This window comes from Trachurus japonicus, chromosome 18 (assembly GCF_045865225.1).
Source record: "Trachurus japonicus isolate A0001 chromosome 18, Traja_1.0".
NCBI lineage: Eukaryota > Metazoa > Chordata > Actinopteri > Carangiformes > Carangidae > Trachurus > Trachurus japonicus.
Window position 1 is genome coordinate 23,445,851 of NC_140924.1, and position 25,950 is coordinate 23,471,800.

The 25,950-nt window shown below is 43.2% G+C and overlaps 1 protein-coding gene across 2 annotated transcripts in view; it reads right to left on the bottom strand.

The window, feature by feature from the left end:
- Window positions 1–25,949, bottom strand: part of tbc1d14 (TBC1 domain family, member 14) — a 38,641-nt gene extending 12,692 nt beyond the window's left edge. For both annotated transcript variants that reach the window (XM_085758997.1, XM_085758998.1), the window contains exons 1-4: window positions 25,332–25,949; window positions 21,509–22,277; window positions 12,111–12,234; window positions 1,457–1,581 (exon numbers count right to left, since the gene is read on the bottom strand). In XM_085758997.1, coding sequence (XP_085615123.1) covers window positions 1,457–1,581; window positions 12,111–12,234; window positions 21,509–22,277; window positions 25,332–25,386 — 1,073 coding nt within the window. In that variant the 5' untranslated portion in view covers window positions 25,387–25,949. The remainder of the gene's footprint in view (window positions 1–1,456; window positions 1,582–12,110; window positions 12,235–21,508; window positions 22,278–25,331) is intronic.
- Between the last annotated feature and the right edge of the window lies 1 nt (window position 25,950).

The window sequence follows — 25,950 nt, forward strand, 5'->3', positions numbered from 1 at the left end:
AAAAAATTTCTTCAGGGGACCCCATTTGAATTCCAGGTGACCCCACATGGGGTCCCGACCCCAAGGTTGAAAAACACTGACGTAGAGTTTCATCCAGTGGTTACACCATGCGTTGAACCCACTTGTTACACTCGTTACACTCATCATCATGCTACTAACTTGTATTTGTGATGGCCCTGGAGTGTGTGTACAGGCTGTTACTTCTTGCTGTGGGGGTGGGGCTGTTAAATTATGTATCATTTCTGTTCAGTTTGTTTCAAAAGACCGCATTTAGTTGTGTTTAGTCAGACTGTCCTTGCATCATGTTCCATCTCCTGATCTTTCTTCTTCCCTGGAAAACCTTTTGTTACCTCTCCTCATCCCTGGGTTCCTCCTCCAGGAACATAGTCGTATGCTGTTAGCATTAATATGAGGTTACACTTACAGTACTGAATTCAATGGAGGTCTTAACACAGATCAAAGCATCTAAAGTTCTTTTTGTGACCTCTAACTGACTATACTATATTCTAAGACAAATGGACAAACTGGGACCACAACGTGTGTGAATTTAAGGTTTCTGAAACATACTTGTGGTGGTAGTGGTCACTGAAGCTAGAACTCAGTGTGACAGACATCAAATCTGTGTGTGAGTATTACCACAACATTTGCATCTAGCTCCTGTTCCTCCCTCCACACTGGGACCTCCCTCTGCCGTCTCGTTATCTGTGCCAGCAGCTTCACTGCTCACTGACTGGAACTGAGCACGTCTTGAACTTCTTCCTCCTCTCTGTTTGTCTTTGGTTTGCAAGTCAAAGTAAAGTCTTAGTGTAAACACTGGAGTTCAATGGAAGTAACTCTCCACTGGAGGTAAAAGACACAACAGCTTTGATCCACTTACTACTGCAGCCTTACTAGCATTCAGGACAAATGAGAGCGGAACAAAAATAAAAAGTATAACCAATGACTGTATGAAAGCCTGCCTCACAGAGTTCTTACCATTTACTATTTGAACAGACAAAGTTGTTAAAAGATTGTTCAGTTCTGTGAGTGAGTCAGGTGGAAACACCCCCTGGTGATGTTTTAGAATGAGCCAATGGGAAAAGTTCAACATTTCATCCCTCACCAAACTCCATCTCTCTGTCAATCACAGACATTAAGCTGATGCAGAGCAGCCAGAAGCAGGGTAATGGAGCCAGGCAGAGGGAGGCCCATTAAACTTTCAGCAGCACTTCTCTCTTACTGACTGTCAGACAAATGGGGGACACGGCGAGGGCTGGAACAATGGTGAACAGAGTTTAATGAGCCAGCAGAGGAAAGGGGGGCTGATAAAGAAGGAATGAAAGGAAGCTGGAGTCAGAGAGAAAACAGATATGGCTTTATTTTCCGTAGAAGAAAAAAAAAACTCTACTGGCAGCGAGAGAGAATGAAAAATGTGAGTTCAAAGATGGTATGTGTATGTGTGTGTGTGTTGACATACGCAGGTCTGTCCTCCAGTATAAGTGCGGTGGTGGAGAGAGGCTCAAAGTCCAGGTTTTTCCTCACACTCTGCCTGGGAGACGTCGGGTTGCCAGGTCCAGCTCTGCCACTCTTTGTTTCATATTCCTGACAAGAGAGATGCCAACAGATGATTTTAGACAAACAGGAGGACATAATACAACTAAATCTGTGGGTGTAATTACAGCAGTGCTACGGGGGGAAAACCGACCAGCTTTTGAGGTCAGTTTCATTCAGGCTATATTTAGTTTCACATGGTTGGCGGCGGTGACATGTGCACGGCATCTACATGCGGACGGTGTGAGGAGAAAATACGAGGAAAGGCTCACACAGAAACAACTGAGCAACGCGTGTTCTCATGACCTCTGGACATTTTGTCAGCTGGTGTCTAATGAGTGTGTGGTTTCTCCTCCAGCACTGGGAGCGTGATACAGGCCTATAGAAGGGGCAGGTCATGTGACAGTCAGCCCGCTACAGCTAAGGCCACACACAACTTTAAACATAAGTCTGACTATCAGCTGACTGACTTACAGATTTGTGAGTATCTGTATGTGCATGTGTGTGTAGTAGCAGCTTTGAGTTTAAATCTATAAGAACTGATACTGTCCTATTGGTTTATTAAAGGCACATTGTGTAGGAATTACTCCCATCTAGCGTTGCGATTGTATATCGCAAGCAACTCGATCGTATTTTTCATGCTGCATTCACCTGAAATTGGGCAGACGGCAGACGGACGACAGCCGCTGCACGTAACGGCATGAACAAGCCTCTATGTAAACAAGTGGTCCGTCAGCACGAGGCAAAACAATACATGTGACAATATGTTGTCATGGCGATGTTGTATTGTTTATCTGACCCACGTTTTACCGGCTTTGTCTCGACTTCTGTGACTAAAATGACATCTGGTTTGTTACCGACGGCCGTCTGCCCGACTGCAGGTGAATGCAGCATCAGTGTAACGCTCCATTCCTCCTCACTGCGTTACCGCGGTGACTTTTCACAGACGCCACCTCGACCTGAGTCGACAGCTCCGGTGTCTCCGCTGAGTTTTTCGTGGTTTCCTACCGTTGATGGGGGATTACTGATTAATGAAAAACATACTTTTGAACGAAATAATCGATTTTCATGAATAGATAACATGAGAAGTTACACAATGTCCCTTTAAGAAGCTCTTGTAAATAGGGCAAGTGCAATATCAGCACACGCACACACAGCCTCATTGTGTGTCCAAAATGTCCTCCAGTGTGTGTTGAACTGGTTAATAATGCAGGCTGAGGTCTGCAAGCAATCAGCTTAACGCCTTGCTACCTCAGGGACACTCACATTGATCAGGGCACAGCACAGGCAGGAAAATCTATTCCTGTGTCTGTATGCATGACTGCTGGATTTGATAACATGGGCGGCACCACTGTGTGTTGTACCAGAGCCCCATCTCCATGGGCCCTGAGGGAGGAATAAAGGTAATTGAATTACACTGACTTTTTTTGCTCAAAGAGGAGAGAGACGGCAGCGTATCAAGGTGCCAAATATATGAGGGAAAGGAATAAAACATATTAAGCTGCCATGAACTACTGATACTAACCACAACTGTTTGCACAGTAGTAGAGAATTGGTCCTTCACAACACAACACAGAGGAATCAAATAAAGACAGTTTAATACGGAATTGTACTCTATCAACAAGCAGCGACCTCTGAGGCTGAAAAACACACATGCACCAAAAACTGCAGTTCCTCGGGCGACCACTAGAGTCTGTGTACTGTTGTCATATCTAAATCTACATAGGAAAACAAAAGAGCTGATTCCCTAAAAGACCAACTATTGACCAACCACTGCACACTAATCGTGTCCTCTTTCATTTGCTTCAAATGGATCTTGAAAGTTACTTTGCCTCTCTCTAAACTGTAACCACTTGATACATATTATAAAATGTTTGACTGAACAAGTCTGTGACTTAAACAATAAATGTATCTTTTTTTCTTTTATAATTTGTTGAATTCACATCTGTATCTGTTGATCTGTCGACGACATCTCCACATCTTAAAGACAGAAGGGATGAGGAGGAGAGTGAACATGGGAGAGCCTGAGAGGAAATGAGAGCAGTGGTGGAAGAAGGATGAGAAGAGGACGTGTGGAGCTGGATGTTTAGGTTTTAATGGAAATCTGGCTGCCATTGTTGATGATTCATGCTCCATGACTGTCAGTCCAGCCCTCACTGCCCCCCTGTCTCCTGCTTTGACTGCATTGTACTCAGGATTATCAGCAGGCTGTAGGTTTGGTCCAGTCCAACCTCTGCTGCAGAGAATAGAGTAGAATGTGTTTATTACTGTTATTTATTCTATATTTGAGTCAAGGTAGATTTTATGTTTTCATCCTGCACTGTCAAGCTTGCAACATTTGTTTTCCTTCATGTGAGAGTAGATACAGTTCTTAACAGTGCTAAATAAACAGACAACATGCATGTACTGCTGCCTGGTTTATTAAAGTCAGTGTGTACCCATGGGAACAGCTGCACGTCGATAAAAAGGTTAGCCAGAGGTTAGCACCCTAGGACTGGATGGTTATTGCAGAGAGAGGGAGGGAGGGAGAGGAGAGGAGAGGAGGTGGGGGAGACAGGTTTGTAGTGGAGGGTTGGGGCGGCAATCTGGCATCAGTTCAGCAGCAACAGCAGCAATGCAGGTGCTACCAATGTGTGTGGACAGTGTCACACACACATTCCTCTGTCACTCAGCTACTGGTTCTTCTGGTCAATCAGTACATTAGCTGCAGAAGCAGGAAGGAAACAGATTACACATTACCTCACTGACTCCTACTCCTGGAAGTCTGTTAACCACTTCTATTGCAGCAGACAAACTGCTGTTTTCCCTCACCTCTATAGTATATCCTGTTCAGAAACTTAAAGCTCATCGGAAACTGCAACCATAACGTAACACTTCCTATACCAGCCCCCTCTCTTTTACTTCTAAGTGGTAATATAACATCACCATCCAGTCGTTGGGCCACAGGGCTTCATGTCAGATGAATGATGGATCTGTCTCAGCGTTAACTTTCCAGAATCATGTATGTCATTGATCATTACAAGTTAAGTTACATTCTCATGGTTCACTACCTGGCAACACAAACCAGAGTACTGGGCTGTCTGGCAGCAGAAACAAAACTATAGAGTTGTACATTTCATGATTCCAGCCGCCTGTACAAATCAGGTTGGAAGCACTTACAGCCAAGAGCAACGTCAACATTTCGATGTGAGAGCATCCCCATTAGGGACTGTGGAGAAAACCCTCCTAGACCCTAACGGTGGGGGCCAGGGCAACCTGCTCTGTCACACAGGCTTATAGTAAAATTCTCCAGTTTCCTGGTAGTGATGTAAGAGCTGACTGGGTGCCTGGCTGCACTGACTGACTGTCATGTTGGCGGTAAATGATCCTGATGATTCATGACTAGCAGAACTGCTCCATATGGTCCAACACAGTCACACAGTAAAACACTACTGTGGTCAATTCATGTATGATAAAGGCGGCTGGAGCCTGGAGGTAAGCTGTGATGCTAAATACACCACTGAGTACGGTTGTTAATCAAACTGCCTTTGCATTATCCTTGTAAAAACACCACTGGCTTTCTCAGCAATGTAAGCTGAGAGATGAAAGGCCTCAGCGGGGTGCTCAGCCCGGCCCCGCAGCACTGAGCTGCTCTAACTCTTCACTGGAAAGTATTGAGCTCACAACAGAGTAGGAATCAGTCAGAGGGCTGTGTGGCTGGAGGCAGGCAGGTGCTGGTTGGGCTGCTGCTGCATGAGAGCCTACAGGTTCATTAAAAGCAGACCTGCAACTCCACCACTCTACTCAGGGTTTACACTGCTGATACCTACAGGAAACAGCTGTTTCTAACTGCTAGGTGAACACATGGTGGGACATTTCTGCCTAGGGTTGCAAAATTCCGGGAATTTTCAAAGTTGAAAACTTTCCATGGGAATTAACGGGAATACATGGGAATAAATGGGAATAAATCCGGAATTTTCAATCCGGTTCGAATCCCGCATCGGGCAGCCCTTTCCTGCATGTCATTCCCCCTCTCTGCCGCCCATTTCCTGTCTCTCTCACTGTTCTATCAATTAAAGGAAACAAAAAGCCTAAAATATATATTTAAAAAAATGACACCCAATTTCCAGTTAATTCCCATAAATTCCCAATAATTCCCATAATTCCCATGGAAGGTTTCCAATTTGGAAAATTTTCAAAATTCCCCAGCTTAACTTCCCATGGAAAGTTTCTGGAAATTTATTGGAAATTTACTGGAAATTTTCCACCCCTTTGCACCCCATTTCTGCCTGCACACCTTCAGCTTATCTCAACACAGCATCTTACTGATCAGTGTTACTTACTAAACTATACTGATACTGTTTTCATCTGAAACATCAGGAACTCTGTTTCAGTTCAGCAGTGTGTCCCTATCTGTAGTGGCCTTCTTCCCATCCCAGTGATAGAAAGAAGGTCGTGGTGGCTGGTCTTTGGTGTTCAGACGCGTGCATGTACGATCAAACAAAGAGTGTCCAAAGTGAGGTTTCAATGGTAAAAACTATATTTATTAACAACAAAATACCTCTTTTGTAGTGACAGGCAGGACATGAAACGACACATCAACACAGTCAAACACTGTTTGCCTTCGACCAGGAACACCTGGCACTGATTGTCCTCGGTTTAAATGCACCCCGTGAAGCTGAAGTGCGTGATGCCACTTCCGGTGCACGGAGGTCACAACAATAAAACCTGCCACGTACAAAACACCAAAATAAAAGGCAAAATGGCTCCTACACTATCTATATATGAACTAAATAGCCTGAAACTTCAACTGAGCAACAAAGCACAACACACACTGCCCACACAACATTTAAATGGATTTTTAATGATAGCTCAGCTGCTGCTCAGTCACGCTCTGACTACAGATTCAATACTTTGGATTGCACTGTTAACAGCTGGTTATTCATAGTAACAGGAAACCATTATAATTATACTGATTTAGGATCTGAGACATTATTGTTTACATAAGTAAGTATATCTGAATTCCTAACCATAGCACATACAGCAGTAGCTGATGGATTAACGTTTGAACTAGGGAGCACAGGCAGCTTTGTTAAGACAACATTACTATCAGGTGGAATTAAAAGCAACGACACCAAATCACTGACAATAATACAATACAAACCAGCACTTTTCTTAAAAAAAAAAAAAAATCTAAATATGTTTTACTGGAAAGCAGTCCCACGCTTTCAGCTGTCAAATGAGCTGTGTGCCTTTAACTCCATCAGAGTTAAGAGAGAGCAGCAGCAGCAGCAGCAGCAGGAGGAAATCCCTCGACACGCTTCAAAAAGCCAAAATAGAAAGAAAGTCAGTGCGGTCATGCGGCTGGTCACACTTTCGTTGTGCTAACTCTCAGGCTATAGGTCAAGTTCCACGCTGGGTGACACTGGGCCGTCCCCTGGGTGGACAGTTAAGTCCATCAACACATCCAGAAAACCAGACATTTCCATCTTTCTAGTGACTAAGACGTCCTGACAACCATCACCCTGCCAGAGTAAAGAGCTGCAATGAGCCGAACCAGGCTGTTATGTGAAACCCGAGCCGTCCTCTCCCTCTGCTCACGCTCTGACTACAGATGCCCTCTGATTCTGCCAGACAAGGAGACGCAGCAGCAGGTCATCACGCTCACCTCGCTTGTCCTCACCGTGCAAATGCTCACTCACCATGAACGCTGCGGTTCCTTACAGACAGCCAAGTCCTCCGGTGGGGGTTCGTTTTCCAAAACCCTAGCCTAGCATCGCCGCTGCCCCCGAGGGCTCACTCACTCCTGGCAACAGGACACCCAGGAGGTGCGAAAGGAGGCCAGAGGGACAGTCAAGCTGCCGATAGAGGGACACACCCCGCATTGGAAAAGATGCAGTAGTAGCATGATACCCCCCCCTCTAGCCCTTCTCCCTCTCTCTCTCTCTCTCTCTGAGCAGTGACGCTACACTGAGCGGCTCTGCATCAGGTCTACTGCTGCTGCTGCTGCTGCTGCTGTGTGTGTCTGTGTGTGTCAGCAAATCAGCACCACCGTGCGTTATTAGTCATCGCTGCTGCACCGGAGGAGTTCTGCGCTCTGCTGTTGCCCTGTCAGCCATTCTAATCAACAGCAGACTAATGGATCATGTTTCAGCCCCTCAGCCCTCTGCTATGCTAATCCACTCAGGACCCAACTAGCCGCTGCAGATGAAGTGGCTGTATATTGTATATGGTGTTTTTCCTCGTTCCCTGTCTAGTGAATAGTCCTCTCTGTACGTGGATACAATATTTGTTTAAACAATTGTTATTTTAAATACCGAATCATATTCCAAAAACATGTCATAATCTACCTGAACGAACACCTTTGGACTGTATTGTTTTCATTTATTTTGTCCACATTAAAGGTCACATACCTAAAAAGGTAGATGTCCAGATTTTTTTTTTAATATAAAGCAGATTTTAATGTTGTGAAAGAATCAAAGCCTAGTCCGCAGAGAAATGCACACAGCCTGTATTCAAACTGAGCATTAAAACCAGCCGTCAGGACTTCTGCAACTTTGTGATGTCACAACAAAGCAGTCACCACTTCAGTCATGCTCTGAGCCCCACTCATGTGGACCCTCCATCAAACCATGGATGATTCAAGAGGATTTCATTTCTCTGAGTGTTTACCTTAAATCTGCTATATCTTTGTATTAGACCACTCAGTCAGCCTCAGTTCACATAAACATCTTCTTACGGTTCCTGGACTTTCTAATTTAACACCAGAAAAGTGCAAATTATGGCACATTTACCTTTTATTCAAACTACCTCAGATGAAGAATATAACAAATTGATTTCAATCACACCTTTCAACCCTAATTACAAAGTATGATCAGTAGTGACTCTCAAAATCCCTAATTTTTTAAAGTTCATAAGGGGGTTGAATGACTTTATACACATATGTACTATATGTAAAAGTCCTGCTGGGAATATTGTCCAATTTCAATTCAGCCCCTTTCCCACATCAGTATCTCAGACTGGTCAGGCAGCAGCACAAAGGTGTGAACTAGAATACATGTCTTGATTCATTATTGCGGTAAAAAGGGGAAAAGTTGCTGGTGGAAATGGCATTGTGTGAACAATGACTTAGGCTAATAAAACATTCCACACACCCACACAGTCCCATCTTTGAATAAAAGCATCAACGGCAACACAAAAGCTTGAAAGCCTATCCCTGTTAACTGAATCCTGAGCTCCTATATAAGGTTACAACCACAGATGAGATGAGATGGGCCGAGGATAGAAAGCACATGGGTGTGTACAGTCAGTGTGTGCATTTGGCCACTTGTGTGTGCACATGCATTTGTGTACGAGACAGCATATCAAGCCTGGTGCTCTAATTTCAAATCAATACAATAAGATGGTAACCTGGTCACCTGAACAAAGTAAAAGCGGAGAAACTGGAGAATATAAATTTAATATATATACACACATTATATATTTAATTTACTCATGTTTTCGACCTTCTCTGAGAAACAGTACTTCCAATTCGTGGTTGGAAATGGCTCTCTGGGCCTCAAAAGTAGAACCGGCCAATCAGAGTGGTAATTGTTTCTCTCCCATGCATTTTCTATTGGAGATGAGGGTGTAGCCTTAAAATTAGAAAAAGCCAAGGAAAGTGTGTCAAAAGTAGAAAGAGAAGCAGAGGATCCGTGGGCGCAAGGATGACACGCAAATTCGTGAAGCGTTTTTACATTTTGATCTGCCGCCCTTGTTGTGGTGTGGTTGTGAGCCTGTAGCATTTGTCTGGAATCACTAGTGTTGCTACTATAGGTTGATTTGGTAATGCATAGTCCAGGGAGGCGCATTGCCTGTGTAACAGCCGATAAGCAGTAATTGCCTGTTTTGTTTACCTGCTGAGTTGACGGCTTGCTTTGTGCGCAATTTGCCGACAGCGGCCACGAGGCAAAGTTAAGCCGCGCACCTACATGTTAGCCGTGATGGGAGTGGGCGTGGCCTATAACATGAGTTGAAAGAAACCAACCGTCTGTTATGCATCTGCCTGGTTTTCTGCTTAATCTACTTTTGGCCACATTCTGGTGAATTTGCTAAACTTGTAAATAAGTCAAACAGCCGCTATCAGAGGGTCGGCCTTCCTGACTGGGGATTAAAAGGCAGCCATCAGTGGGTTTGCTTAGTCAAATGCAATTAGACTTTTTTTTTTTCAAATTACAAATTGAGTAATTAGATGTGTATCATGTAAATAAATCATGCAAATAATCATTTGTTTTCATTATTCTGAATTTGTATGCCATTATGTCACCAAATAATTTCGGGGGAGTTTTCAGCTAGGTACAATAGCACATACAAAACAATTAACCCAAATAACTTCAGATATCTTTATTTTCCATTTTCCATAGGTTTCTAGACCTGGAAATGTATAAAATCAAATTCCATACATGCATAGGAACCCTAATCCACGTCAACATCAAAGAGGAGAGAGCTGGTGTCAGCAACAGGTTAAAAACAAGCCTCTCCACGCTCTGCCATCTTGTTCCTACAGTATGTTTATTTTACCACTACAGAGCTGCCACGCTCTTTAATTACTGTAGGCTTCAGACACTTAGCTGTTTGCCTTTGATTGGCAATGGGAAATTATAGGTTTCCAGGCACCAGCTGGCTATCGAAACAAGTGCCTTCAACGACCTTGACATTTTGAATTTCAGCTGGCTGAGTGACACAAACACTGTATCACATGCTTGTGGCACATTACTGCTGCACTGGACTCCCTCACACAATAACAGAGTTTCACTCAATAGTTAAAAAGAAAGACATCAGTGGCTAAAAGTAGCCCACTGCATTACGTGGATCTATTCTTTGCATTTTGGCTCTTGTGTCAAAAACGTATTCTCTCCTGTCTTGTCTGATCATAGGTGTGTTTAGTAAAGCATTTTCCATGCTACTTTTTTTTCTTTCAACATGTTCATAGTTTCGATGAAACTGCTTGGCCCAAAATAAAGTTCAGTTTTGGTTGTGTTGCGCTGCTATCAAGTACAAAAAAAGCTTGTTCCTGGGAAACTTGAGAAACTAGCTGAGTGACATTGACATAAGCTACATTATTTTGAAAATAGTTACATGACTTTTAAAACCTAAGAAGCTGAAATAGAGAGAGAAAGAGACACATAGTTAAACTAGTAGCATCACTACAAGTAGCAGCACAACTCAACTAATGTAGCACTGCTCCTGTTGGATTTATCTGTAGTGTACTATTAGAAATCTACTGTGTATCATATAACATCTATATAGATATCATATATATGTATAACATGCGTTTGCGTTACAGTTTTTATTCCATAGCCTATGAGCACAAGCTACCAGCTGTATAGCAACCACTGTACATTCATTTTTCTGGTCAAATATTAGCCAGGTCAACACTCACAAAAACACATTGAGTGGCTGTTTGCTTTTCACCATTGGGCTTTCTAAAATTAGCTATTCAACCTAAATGTCACTGATGGTAGCGCTGTTGCTTGGAGCATTGTGCTGCTGGTGCTCAACACAACAGATTGCATGCAGTGCCAATATGTTTAGAATATCTTAGTCCTCTTTTGAAGTCCAGGTCCACAGAGATGAACAGATCATCATCCATCAGTCATTCTTTTATCTTTCCTCAGATCTTTTATCTTTCCTCCTTCCTTAAAATGCATTATTGCATCAAAAGCTAGTTGTTTTTTCTATGTAACCTTTGAACAATGGCAGCTCAGAGGCACAAGCTCATTTCAGCATTTCAGTGGCTTTTAAAAACTGCCACACCATGAGGTCACAGGACTGACAGCCTATAGCAAAGCCAAAACAACTCACGTGTTGCACTGTGCACCGTTTCTGAACTAACCTGTTTAGCTCTGGTGGACAAAGTAAGCATACAGTAAACTAAAATGCATTGACTCTATTATATCATAATTAAGTGGAACTATACCTCTTTTTTTAAGACTAAAAATGCTCTGTTGGATTCTGATTCAGAACACAGTTAGATAGGATCAGCTGTTTAGAGGAAACAACACACGTCAGTTCAAAGTCAGGAAGACCATGTTCTCTGTGATAGGCTCAAACAAAATACACAAAACTAAACAAACTGTGAAATGAACAAACCTATTTCTGGCTCAGAATGCCGCTGAGCGAAGCCTTAGATGTTCCTATGCAAACAACAACCTACACAATGTCTCAGCAGCTCCTTTTTACACCGGGATAATGTGCTCTTAAATATTTCAGACAAGTCCTTCATTAATTCTTTTGTGTGTAATTCTGAGCAGCTGAACCACATCTGAAATGCATCAAAGAACAACCTTGAAAGAAAGGTTAAAGAAATGACATTATCTGAACCTGACTGACATTTTTTTTTTATCCCAATCCAAGCCTGATAAAGCTTTATCATAGTGCTTAATATGCAGTTGTTACCATGGCCACTGCTGGCCTGTTTTATATGAGCATCTTGTGTCACAGCACGAATCTGGATCCATCAGATCCTGTCAGGCTTGAGTTGGGTTCAAGTTACGAAGTGATTTGTGTTCATTAAATCAATGAGAGGGGGTCTTAGTTATTTAAAAAAATCTATATTCTACCTTCTGTATTTTCTTGGGGTCTTTGATGGGGCCTTCCCGTGGGGGGACCTTCCCAAACAGCTTCCACCCTGGATCTCTCTGCTCCACTGGCCGACTGTCCTTCACTCTCCTGGCAAACAGGCTCCTGAGAGAGAAGCCAGACAGACAGACAGAGGGAATTAGTCAGGAGGACAAACAACACAGAGCAAAGAGTGAAACAAAAGCCGTGATCGCAGCCTACAACAGGTCGCTGTTGGAGACACCACGTGTCCTCATTACTACTAATGATGGATGGAGTGATACCAGTGTGACGCATCAGGAAAAGACACGTAATTGTTGAAAACCCAGAAAGCAGGCCTGGGTGTTTGAGTCAAGGCTTTAAATTGCAGATCCAGAGTTTTCACACTCCGAGGGCCACATTTAATGGGCATGAAAACTCTTGAATAGTATGGACGCCAAGAAGCAGTGTAGCAAAGTGATGCATTTTAAAGGGATACGCCAACATTTTTTTTCGTGTCTTGCCTCACTCCTGAGTCCGTGACAAGCAGATAGACACCATCCTTTCGACTGTGCGTGCAGTAATAAGGGAGATAGAACCCGTATCGCCCGTAATTAGCTTAGCTCAAACACTGGAAGAGCATGGGTAGTGTTAGCCTGCCTCCACCTAAAGTCATCAGAGACACTCTTCAGCAACTCTAAACGGAAACCGTCTCAGAGCTGACAAAACTCTCCGGTAAGGCATCTTGAACGGTCAAATGCCGGTAACGGGAAGAGATCGGTCAAAACGGAGGGTTCAAGCAAAGACGGTTTATTTTGGTTCAAGCTAGCTACATCAAGGGTAGGTTAGCTTCCTATTTCAAAGTAAAAGCACAAATTCTATTGTTATGGTTTTCTGTATGTAAAGGGCAATGGGTGTTTTATTTTGTGAAAGTAACCGGAAGTGCGTTGGTCACAACGGCTAGCTTGAGTAGCGCCGAATTCGTCCGAACAAAATTGTTCGCTGACAAAATTAACGTCACACTGCTGATCTAAACGACTACTTTCTCGCCTAAAAATGTTTGAAATGTCAATAAAGTGATATATTTACAGAGTTTAGAGCTAACATGAAATCAGCTTCTGACTGCTGATTTCGGCTCGGGTAGGAGGCAGGCTAACACTACCGATACACTTCCAGCGTTTGAGCTAAGCTAATTACGGGCGATACGGCTCTATCTCCCTTGTTACTGCACGCACAGTCGAAAGGATGGTGTCTATCTGCTTGTCATGGACTCGGGAGTGAGGCAAGACACGAAAGAAAATGTTGGCATATCCCTTTAAAATTTAAACACGTTTGTGACATCAAAAACCTTTATTTAACCAGGTAAGCAGTTGTCATTTACAATGACTCCTGGCCCAGAGGACATCCTGTAAGCTGGTGCTGGACTAATAAAAGGAGCATGCTATGTCCAACAACAATAAACTAACATTGTTGCTTATCACTCAGCAATCTGCTCTGCTCTCAAACAAATAAAAATCACCTGCTCTCTTTGACGGGGAGAGAGCAATCTGCATTCTATGTTTAGCCTCCGTCCTCCTCATGCAAAGCAGCTGCGAAGCCTTCCTCTTTTCAACAGGGTTCACCGTACCATTAAGGCAGTGTCGTCACAGAGCTGTTAGAGAGGGCTTTAATTAAAAGCCTGAATGGAGTCTAGCTGTGAAAACACATGAATAAACTGGTCAAATAAAAAGCAGGCAAAGTGACAGAGCAGGCAGAGTAAAGGTCCACACCCTGCTGTTTCATTTAGATCAGTCTCAAGTCACCATAGTAACTGCTGTGACACTTTATACTACTGAAGTTCTGTTGACACTAGGGCTGGGGTTCATATTATCACCATATCTGAATGTCAGTAATGCATGTATTGCAACTTTTTAAAACAAAAAACAGTAGTGGTGGACGGCTCCTCTCTCTCTTCGCTGCAGTGGTTTGTACCTACAGCCACCAGGCTTTTAATTCTTCTGCAAATGGTAGATGAGCTGACACACAAATCAAGTTCCCTTTGTGGATTAATAAAGTCATTCTTACTCTTAAAACCCTCTCTGCTCTTTCTTAAAGCCATGTTTACCTCATTAGGAAAACGCCTTAAGGGATAGACTATGGGCCAGTGTATTTTTCTTCTATAAACTGATACAATGATTTTAATCCAAACACAACCACTCGTGTCAGGCTGGATGAACTTGAGGCTTTGGGTGGAAAATTAAATGGATACCAACTGCCGTTAAATGTTCACCAGCAGTGGAGAGGATGCCTAAATAAACAAGTTGTTTCAGTTGGATCAATATGACCTGTGACCCACTGACTGCTGCACAGCGTGACGCAGGCCCCATGAGCCGTCGTCAGGGTGGTGATGACAGCACACACGCTGCCAGAGGTGAAGCAGATACAGCTGCAGGCCGGAGCCTCCAGTCAGCTGTGTCTGCAGCGCGGCTTCTGTTCGCTGACGACGACTGTCAACATGACATGGAACCGTGTGTCGTGTGCCTGTACTGAAAAAGTTTTTTTTTTCAGATGTTATGAAACACACAGGCAGCTACAGCTGTGCAGCGCCACATCCACTGCTCTTTGGCTCATCTGACAGCGCTCAGATGGTGGTTATATCTTATGTTAAATTCTTTTTAAACTGTATTATATTTGTTTGTTGTTAATATTATTATTACAATTTTTTCCCTTTTTTTTCTTTCTTTCTTTCTTTTTTGCATGTTTGTTTATGTTGTTGTTGCTGTTATGTGTTGTCTTTTTTTTTCTTCCGTGTATGATGTTGTTACTGTTATGTTGTCCATGTTGCTGTTACGTGATTTCTTTTTCATGTGTACATGTAAATGTACAAACATGTGGTGGCTTTAAAAATAAAGTAAAAAAAAAAAGGGGTCTTTTTATACAAAGTGCAGCCAAACACCAGCTAAAGAGAGAGGAACAGCAGAGCTACTCTGACAGTTCATCAGGAGGAGCAGATAGAAACCAGAGATGGACAGACATTAACTAAAAACAAGTGAAAACATCAGTGATTTGACAATGTTGTATAGCCACAGTGGCAGATGCTGCTGCATGATGGGAAAGCTTGTCCTGGCAAGAGCATGAGCAGCTTTCCTGCTGCTACAGCTCCAATCAGCTGACTAAATATACGGACATATGGCCCTTTAATACAGCCATAATGACAAGTAAGACACAGTCTAGCTGTTTGGGGACAAGGTTTTGACCATGAGAAGCTGATTAAACACTGGCAGACAAAACTGTGTGACAGGTCAAAGTCAAACTCTAACCAGCTGATCACAACTAGAATGAAACTAGCTACAAGGTCTGGTTCAGACCTGTAGTGGTGGGCTCGTCCTCATTTTGCTCATAGACGAGTCAACCAGTTACCATGGTAACAGCCAATGACACCTGTGCTTTTGTGCCAAACCCCCACCCAACAAACAGGAAAATGTGGCATAATTAGTTTGTTCAACATTTCATTCTTCAAGTAAGAAGTCCTTGTAACATGTTGTGTTGTGCTGAGTCGAGCTCCTGTGGCGGTTTTTTGTCACAATTTACCTTTAAGTCATTGTACACAGTCCAACCTGTAATAATCAAGACCTGAAGTGTTTTGTGTGATGAATGGTTTAAGTCTTGTTCTATCTAAGCTCCAGTCAAAGTCTGTCTTTGACTCTGTCATGTGACGTGTCCAGTGAAATTTCCCATGTAAATAGTGACAGGTCGTGCGAAACGAGGACCAAATCTTTTTCCATTTTCTGCGTTACTCTGCATCATGTCTTATATTGTTGGCACTTAACTCTCATTTGCCCATTGTAGTGTGCTTCACGTCAATGCTGCATATTTTCCACTCTGCTAGCTGATACTGATACATGTGAGAATATGCATTTCCTCATTCTGAGGGTGACTCAAGAGTTTAATAAATGAACATGCAGTGACTGTGATGGACTCTGTGTTATTTCCACTGCAACACAGTGAAACTAGCAGCCACCATGTTTCTAAAAATCTGTCTCTTCTGAGAAAGATAAGAGAAAAATGCTGGAACATACAGTATGAAGCACTGGACACTTGTAGAGCAGCATTTTTTTTTCACATGCAGAGCCTCTAAAGGAAGCTGTCATTTCAATACTATCTGCTGTAATCTAAGTCACTGAGCTCCGCCAAGAGAAAACAAAAGGGAAGGAGACATCAGTTCTCAGCACAGGGAAGCAATACAGTGTGAAACTCACTAACAAACAGTCAACTGATGAGAAATTATACATCACTCAAGTTACCCCTTCTCATTTTCTCATGGTCATCACCAGCAGGTAAACACCACTGCTTCTGTTATGCTCCACCTGGGTCATGTGATGGCAAGTTACACATCTATTTACAGCTGAGCAAATTCCATCTGCTGAGGACAGCCATTAGACACAGTTCAAAGTCCTGAAAAAAAAAGCTTGCAAAGCTTTGCAAACAGATTTTATACCTGTCAAACCACTACTTCCAATGTCAACAAACTCAGCCGGTGACTTTTTTGTGAACTTTACAACAAAAGGATAACATGAACTCATGGATCAATCTGGAGGCTTTTAAAGAACAAGCTCCTATCGTCCCCAAACACAGCGGAGCAGGGCTAAGTAAACTGTGACCAGGCTTTGAACAAGAGGGAGTGGTGAACTTGAGTAACCCTACCATGAAACAATGCCACACAGGCCAACACAGTGCCACCTTCATAAGGCAGACCCTGGCTTTAGCTCTTGGAATACTCAATACATCAAATGTTATCGTACAGCTAAAAAGAGATCCTTTTTCTTTTCAGATTTTGTGCCCGTCACTAAACAAATGTCCTCAAAGCAGGAGCATGATGATTTGCATTCAGGCCAAAATATGCTCCAACGTGACAGTGAAAGGCTGCAGCTATGGTCGAGTGCTCAAGCGGAACAGCTAGAAAATCCAAAAAGGTCCTGCAGAGGGGCTTGTTTAGATGTTGCAGACTTCAAGCTGGGGCTTTGCACGGCACCGGTTTGTGGCAAAGTCTCCAAAGAATTCTTGGATTTCACAACTCCTGTGTTCAGTCTTGATGTGTGCAAATAAGGTGATAAGGTGTCCCAATGGAGTCGGTTTATGCTTCACCTAACTACAAGGACATCTGGCGCAGAAATACCAAACAAGCTCCGACATGAAGGAGAGTAGAGTACGCTGGGTTGTGAGCGAGCAAGACGCTGCTCTGAGCGGTTTCTTTAGAACAGGCAAAGGAACATTGTGTATTTGAGGACATCACGTACAAATGCCACAGTATTCAAACAAATCTCTAAAAAAGAATTAGTTTGGACAGGAAATGACAATAAATCTGTCTGAGGGATGACAGCCATGAAACAAACTGACATCCAGCCCAAAAGAATATAAACTTTCTGTTCTCATACCTGTCGATGTACAGAAGAAGTGATGGGGTTGCCATTCTGTTCTGCCAACCCAACCTGACCCTTTAAAAAAAAAGAAGCAGACACTGAAGCTCCAAGTGGTTGAGGTGTCAGGAGGGAACTGGAGGTGAGCAGAGGTTCTCCCTCAGTCAAGACTCACAACCATAGTTTCAGTCAAGATAAAAAGTGCCACACAACACAGCCACTACTACGCTGAGGCGGAGTGGGAGTGTGAAGGAACTGCTGCTCCTCAATGAGAGACCTGACTTCACAGACGGGTGGGGAGGAGCGGCAGGAATCTGAAGGGCACTGAGGGAATGAGTAACTTCTCTGTGTGAGGGAGGAGGAGGGACACAGAGATAAGAATGAGAAAAGGGAGGAGAGGGTCCAAGGAGGTGCTGCTGTTAAACACATGATGGATCACACTGACTGGACCTAATTGATTTACGCACCGTCACAAAGATCAATTAAAACAAACGGTAGTCTGTGACAACCTGTAACAACCATGTTTTTACAGTCCAACTGTGAGCATGACTAACTAACTTATTATGGTTAGGGTTACTGTGTTAAACAGTGTTGCACAAGTTATCAAAAAATGTTATGTTGTCATCATGACACATTGTAATTATGCAACTCAGAGGGAAAACCAACGTCCACGTGACCTTATTTTTGTTCCTCCCTCTTTAAACATCCACACTGCCTCCTTTTCATTCCACACTTGTACAGTAGAAATACAAAACCAGACATTTCCTGACTTCAGACAATGTAAAAACACTAAAGGGCCTCTGTGGAAGAAGACCTGAATGCGGGTTATGTGAAAACTCAAGAGATGAGGGAAACTCTGAGTTTCAGTTCCATGAAGAGAGGTACTGTAACTGAAACTCTGGGTTTGTTACTGCGGTAACTGACTCTGTGAACATAACCTGCTCGCTGGCAGGTTTACCTGAAGAAACCCCGAGTCTGACAGGACTGTCCTTTCCTTCTCAGTCTGATCATGTTGAAGCAGAAATAATTCACATAGTTTTACAACAGGAGCAAAACTTAGATTCATTTAGACGAGCTCTCGTTCCCTGAGCTGAACGGTTCTGCTTCTCCGGCTGCACATCGAATATCAGGCCACATGTCACCGCCAACGTGCTCTCAGATCCTCTTCATATATATTTTTTTTAATCCATCACTTTGCAGGTTAATCAATCACCTTCTAGCAGCCAGAAAAAAGAGAAATAACTCACATTTCACTTGGTTTTATTTATTTCCTACAGATAAAAGTAACCATATTATATTTTTACCAACAACGCAACTTTGCCGCCGCATTTAAGATAAGATTAGTTTACTAGTTCCAGCTCAATCTGTAGACAGTAAGTGTTAAGTGTCCTTCTCTCTTCTCAGCAGGATGTTAGGAGACTGATGTGTGTTAATCAGCATGTTGGTGCTAATAGGCTACACGTTGAAATATCCACTGAATGAACTTTTACTTTGAATATGAATAAAACCAAAGTGAGGAGCCATCACGAGACTGTTTTTATATTTCATTTTCAGCTGACTGCATTTAAATTAAATAAAATACAATACAATACCGGTACCATAAAATAAAACAAAACATCGAGCAACATCCTACCACTTCCTCAAAGGCTAATAATATTAAAAGAGAAGTAATGTTAAATTCAAAATGAAAAGACGAAGACGACATCTAAAACTCTGTCAGTGATTCTTAATACGGCTGCAGGGTGTTAATTTTTTTTTTTCTGAACATGTCTGCTTCCTGTTCTCCCGTGTTGCCATGGTGAATCACAATATCAGAGCTCCATTGATGATGGCTTTTCACTAGTAGTCAGGCACGAGCTCAACATACTCAGAGTCGACTTACCTAACTCACTTACCTGTTGAACCTCCTTTCTGGAATACCCCCCTGGTCAGATATGAGAGACTGCACTCACAGCTAAAGAAAACACAACAGCGCCTAGTTTAAAGTGATTGTGTGTGTGCTCATAAAAAATACGACTTACACTGCATTGCTTTGGGTAGTGACCAAAAAAGAAAATGAAGCTGACTGATGCAAGCTGCTGAAGTGAGCTTCCTCTTAGCGGCTGGACTCCACCTCAGACACAGGCTGAGGAGCTTTGGGGGAGCCACAACTAAAACATGTCTCTTTGTTTATACAGTAAATGTATTATGTAAGGTTTACTACTTTTTTTTACAATGTATTATCTGTAATGCTATAATCACATTCTTTAAATTACATATCATAAAACACTGCAGGTGGTAAATCATTGAACCTTGTTCAATCACACAGATGCACCCGCGCATGCACACACAAACACACACAGTGCTGATGAAGACCAGTGAGTGTGATACCAGCCTTTGTCTAAGAAATCTCAAACTGTTGTCAGTGCCACTTCAACAGACTAATAGACTGCACTATTAACTTATCATCAGTCTTTGTCATTCGTCATCAGTGCTGTCAGAGCAACGTGCATCACATCTGTATGTAAATGAATGCCAGAAGAAGAACTACAAAGTGCTGATGAAGCCTCTTTGTGGCAGCTCATAAATCATTCTGGTTGTGTTTGATCAGGATCAGCAGCCTGAAAATTGGTACCTGCTAGAGTTTGCTGATCTGAGTTAATCAAATAAGTAAATTACATGTATCAGGGCTCCACACGGCCCCTAAAGAGGCATTTTTACCCTAAAATGTGAGACAGTGCAAGTACATTTTTCATCTACTTGAATATGTGCAACAAGTGAATTTGCCTTTTTTTTATTTTTATTTTTTTAAGTAGAAATCTGTCTTAATTATCACCTATTGGCTTCTAGGTGGTGGTGACTGTGTCTGCAGAGCCCCCTCCCCCCGCCTGTATTTTGGTCCTTTGCTCTGTTTTGTTGTGCACGGGGACACCTCTGGGTGGAGAGTTGTGTCTTCTCTCCAGCCAATGTCAGAGCAGTATCGGTCCGCCACTCCAGCGCTTCACTCAGACTGTGTGACTACCACTGCTGCTGTCAGGGGCATGAGGCTGTACAGTTAAGCCTCAGAGGAGGGGCCCAGCTTGAATGTCTTTTTTGAACATCTTTTTAATTTAGAAAATCTCTGGAAACCACAGTTTGATGTTATTTTTCCTTTCTGTTGCATTAATCTGCTATAATATGTGGAATTTGGGGGAGGAAAAAAACAAACAAACAAAAAAAAACATTTACAGTAGTGGTGTGTATATCTGACCAAGAGCATGGCTTTAGTTTATAATCAACATTGGTAAGGTGCAGCAGTGTTGAATAAAATACTGTTGTTACCCAAATGACAAATTTCCCCAATTATCCATTTATCCATCCACTACCCCCCCCCAGCAGTGCAGAGTAAAGAGGGGTTGACACCTTCCATCAAGAGAGACGGCAATCTCCACAGTCAACTGTGGCCTGTAACATACAAGTAACTATAGAAGAGGAAGCAACAGCCCCATCACACATAGAATTACATAATAACACTTTCAACATGGCAGTATCCTCTGTACAAACAGAGCTACTCCCTTGAACTACGCAGTGTCACTTTAAAGCGACACCACATATTTTGCTGAGATCTTAAAGACAACACCTGATGTCCAACTGCTCTTTAAAAGTCTGATCGCCAATCACTTCATCCTTGGATCCAATTAAACATTAGAGCCCAAGATGAGGCGTCTCCCTTGAAGAGTTCTTGAGATATCACACTCTCAAAAGTTCAACCAAACCCACAACTTTTGAGGTCACTGGGAAGTCATGAAAAATACATGACTCAACTCTCTACAACTGCAGTATAATGTGTTGAAAACATCTATAGACGGAGTGTTTCTAATTCATTTTTGGAAATGTTTCTTCATGGTGCAGTCTGCGTGTGTGCTGAAAAACAAATCTGGAGTTGCTACATAGCTCTAGCTTTGGAGATGGCAAATAAAGTGGCTTAGACCAAGTAATACATCACTATGACAAACCTCTGCAGCAGAATAAATAGTGTGCTGCAGTGTCTTGTGAACTGAACTCACCTGTTGAATAAGCTTGCCAGCGGCCCCAGTTTCTTCTGCCTGCCATCTTCTTCCTGCAGCATGTGACCCGGTCTTGCGGGACTCCATAGGTCCCTGGGGTTTCCCGGAGGCGACGTCAGCATCACGTCCGAGAAGTGCGCGGCGCCGATGTCGTCCGTCTCCAAGGTGACAATGGCGCTGGAGTCAGACGTGACTGTGAAATCCAGGCTGTCTTCGTTGGAGACGGACCGCTCGGTGCTCATGCTGGACACGCTGCACACGGAGATGTCGTCGCTGCGGTTTAAGGCTCCGCCCCTGAGGCCCATCCCCGTGGTGGCGGGTAACCTGATGGCCGGGCTGAAGAGGCGGATGGAGTCGTATCCGCTGCGGGGAAAGGTGGAGGATTTGCGGATGGCGTTGCTAGCCGGGTCGTCATCCAAAGCTAAAGTGGCGGGAGAGTCGTGGCCGGCGTCCAGGATGAGGCCTGCGTCGCCTGAGTGCTGGTGGCTGTGGATGATGGCCTCCGGGGGGTTGATCTCCAGAGTGGGGATGCCCGAGTCCTGGGAAGTCCAGCTGTGGCTGTCCTGGTCCAGGTCTGAGTAGCTTCTCTGTGGGCTGCTGCAGTAGTTGGGGGTAGAGGAGCAGGATGGCTTGTAACTGGGCAGGACGGGCTCACTCTGGGGGTGGGGGATGGCTTCATGGCAGTGGCCGTTGGTATTATCGAGGAGGTCGGAGGCAGTTGGATCTTTGACAGCAGAGCCATTCTCCACTATGGCTACTCCAGACACACCTTCAAAACAACAGAAGAGTCGATGAGTTTGACTTCAATCACTTTACTACGTTTTTCACTGTATGACTCATATCAGTCGTACAGCATGGTAGATAAATCAAACTAACCCGAACCACCCATCTGCCACCCTGACCCTCATAACCAGCGTGGGTCAGTCAGTCAGTCAGATAAATCCATTTCTCATTGTTGACAGCCATTGCAGATTTCATTTTTTGATTTATTTCATTCATGGTATACATACTTCACATGGTTGCACATATTTACATAATCTATACATAGTCACCATAAATGAAAAGGAGCAGGATGAAGAAAAACGTACAGTACGTGTATAGTACCTGCCCCTCTCTATTGTTATAATTGCATTGGCTTACTATCAACACCAATATTGTACTCTATTTCAAAACATTAAAGATAATGAAACACATGATAATAAAAAAGATGAAAAAAGATGAAACCCAACTAAACACATTACAGTCCTGCAGATAAACTAAAATGGACATGTCTCCTGAAGATGTGAGAGAAACCAGTTATGAAAATAAAGCATTATTTAATTATTTCATTTTTTAAAATGTCCATATCACAGCCCCATGTGCCCCCTATTAGTCTTCAGTCTGGTGTGTATAGAGGCATGACCCATTGTGAAGGTATTAAAGTATTAAACAATAATGTGATTTGACAACATGAGTTAATGGATGGAACCATAAAATTAATCTACAATAATCCTGAAAACGGATTAGTTGTAATGAAATCATTTAGGAACCACATGTAAACCTAAATGCAAGAGGCCGACATTTGTTTGCTCCCATCCAGTTCCTGTCTTTCAGATCAGATCAGTATGTACACAACAGTGTTTGGGTCTGTCGAGCAGACAACACAGGTGATCTGCAAACCTGCCTCTGGGCTGCGGGACACTCTGATGTGAGGATAATAACTAGCCATGCGGAGCAGGAGCAGAGGGTTCACCATCTGGCAGGTAGCTGGTTGTCTGAGTAACTGTTTGGACACAATATCACCACATATGCTTTCTTTATGCTCCTCTGGGCCACATTTTAGTATAAACCATTAATTATTCAGTTTATCCTTGACTTAACTAGTGCAGATGCTTCAATAAATGTATGCCTAAGTCAAGTCATCCTGAACTAAGTGTAGTTACTAAGTAATAGAAGGCAGTGGAAGTGAAGGAAAGGTGTGGGTCGACCCACAGTTTATTTTTGCAACAAGGACACAATAATCTGCTCTGATTGTGACTTTCTGATTTTAGAACCTAAACAATAAATCAAAACAATCCACAACCTGACAAATGCATCTTGATTGAACATAACATTATCGAATGTTTCTTCCAATAGATCAGGGGGCATTAACTACACGGCTGTGGGAGCCTTGGGAGCCGAAAACTAATCCCACAGCAACCAGGCTGTAACAGGACTCTGCTCTGTAATGGGACCAAGGCCCCAGCAGGGCTACATCATGCTTTAACACCAGCTGGGAAGCTAAGCTAAAGCTAGTGTTTCTAAGCTCTCAAGCAGAATTAATTAAACTCCTGACTCTCAGGACACACACATTCCCACCCAGTCTGTTACACAGCTCAGATCCATTCAATAGCACTCAAACAACATTACACTTAAGTTCTATTTATGTGCGAAAGCGCTCGTGCTCTGTTTTTCAATGAAACACGGAGACATAAGGGCTGTGAAAACACACACACATATACGTGCCTCTGATATTTAAAAAAAAAAGAAAAAAGGTGGACTTAACTACTTTTCTGTCTGGTCAAACAGCTGCAGGGAAAAAACTAAAGTAGCAATAAAACTGAAAAAAGCCAAAACCCTGAATGTTTTCCAACTGATATCCAGAGTCAGACTCCGGGCTCTAAACCATGACCTGCGTGCAGTCATGTGTGGTAGACTTTGTCCAAGCTGGATCCTGTGCCACTGGAGAAATAATGTCTAACTAGAGCTCAAGAATAAATGTCAGGCGGTTTGCAAACTCATTGTTATTATTATTATTATGGTCACGCTGTGGCATCCTAAAGTAATATCTAAATTGGGTGCAGCATCAAGAAAGGCTTTGATCACTTGTGAGGGCAGCATCAACACAAGCATGCATGTGTGTTCCTGTTGTTTTAAGTCATGAAAAACAACAAGGGTGTTGTGACTGTGTTTACCTCATGGAATCACCCACCCAAACCCAGCTATGTTGTGAGTCATGTCATTGCTCTCAACAGGCAGCATGAGGAAATGCACTATTCACTTTCATCTACGGTTGGCTAACATCACAGATTCTGAAACGTGGCAAATTGCTCAAGTGGATTTCACAGTTCACATTTCTAAGCGGCATTTGGATCGGAGCACATGCTGTAGCCTAACAAGACACCCGTGACATGAGAAATCTTTGATAAGTCTCTAATTTTAACATCACAAGACTTTTAAAATGTAGAAAAACACTTGAACTCAGCAGATGCAACTTGTTGGGGGTATTTCAAACAGGCAGGGCCGTCGTATAGGGGAGAAAGGTGAGCGCCCAGTAGGGTCCACAAAAAACCCCAGTAGTCTAATCTTTGTATGACTGAATTATTCTGCATAAGACCCTGACTAATACGCATCAAAGCAAAGTAGGTTAAATAAAAAAATGATAATACATACATAGTCTAAGAAAAAAAATGGAAAAGTCAGGGGGTAGGGGCCCACTTTTATTCTGTAAGGGGGCCCAGAATTTCCTAGCAACGGCCCTGCAAACAGGTGATGAACTGATGACTGGCTTCACAAAACCTCATGCTCAGTGAAGTTTAAAGTTGAATGGCTGGCTCAGGCTGTCTGCTGACCAAAGTAAAGAGTGGGGGTAGATTAACTGTGTTTTTGCAAATTAAATATATGCCGACTTCATTCACAATTGCTAAATATTTTTTTAGCCACATTTAACTGGCATTTTTTTTCATGCAGTTTGGCTTGAGCTGTAACATAACCAGGGATGAAGGCACACACACCAGGGCTGAGTGTGTGTGTGTTCATGTGTGTTAATAGTAATCAATACATTGTGTGTGTGACGGTGACCTACCACAGCGGCTGTCTCTCCGGTCCTGGGCGCCGTGGTGGTGGGTCGTGTTTGCCATGCTGCCGCCGGTTGTTGCTACAGGTGGGTGGCAGCTCTCCGCCGGCCGGAGCGGTCCATGATGCTGCTGCTGCTGCTGCTGCCTGGGACTACTGCTGCTGCTGCTGCTGCTGCACCATCATCACCTCCCTCACCTCCCTGCCTGCCTGGCTGCCTCCTCAACGCGGCTGAGCGCACACAGGAAAGAGCTAGTGTGAGGCCATTTGGTCCTGACAAACACCACACATTCAACTCCAAGGAGACAGGCGGCCGGTTGAAAAACAAAAAACACTACGTCGAACCGGATTTGCTCACCAAGTACTAGTGCACTTGCTGCTGCCGCTGACGCCAACTCACATTTCACCAGCGCTTCCTCAAGTGAAGCCGGAATAAGTTCAAATGCGAGATGCGTTGGTTTTTTTTTTTACTTCCCCGGCATCAGCGGGCATCAGATAATTCCCAGTTTTGTCACCGAGCACGAGTTGAACTTTCACAAGTTTATCCGGTATCCAAAATATTTCATACCTGTGTCGACGCTTCCGCCGCCATTTTAAAACAAACTTGTATTGTGGCGGCGGTGTAATCG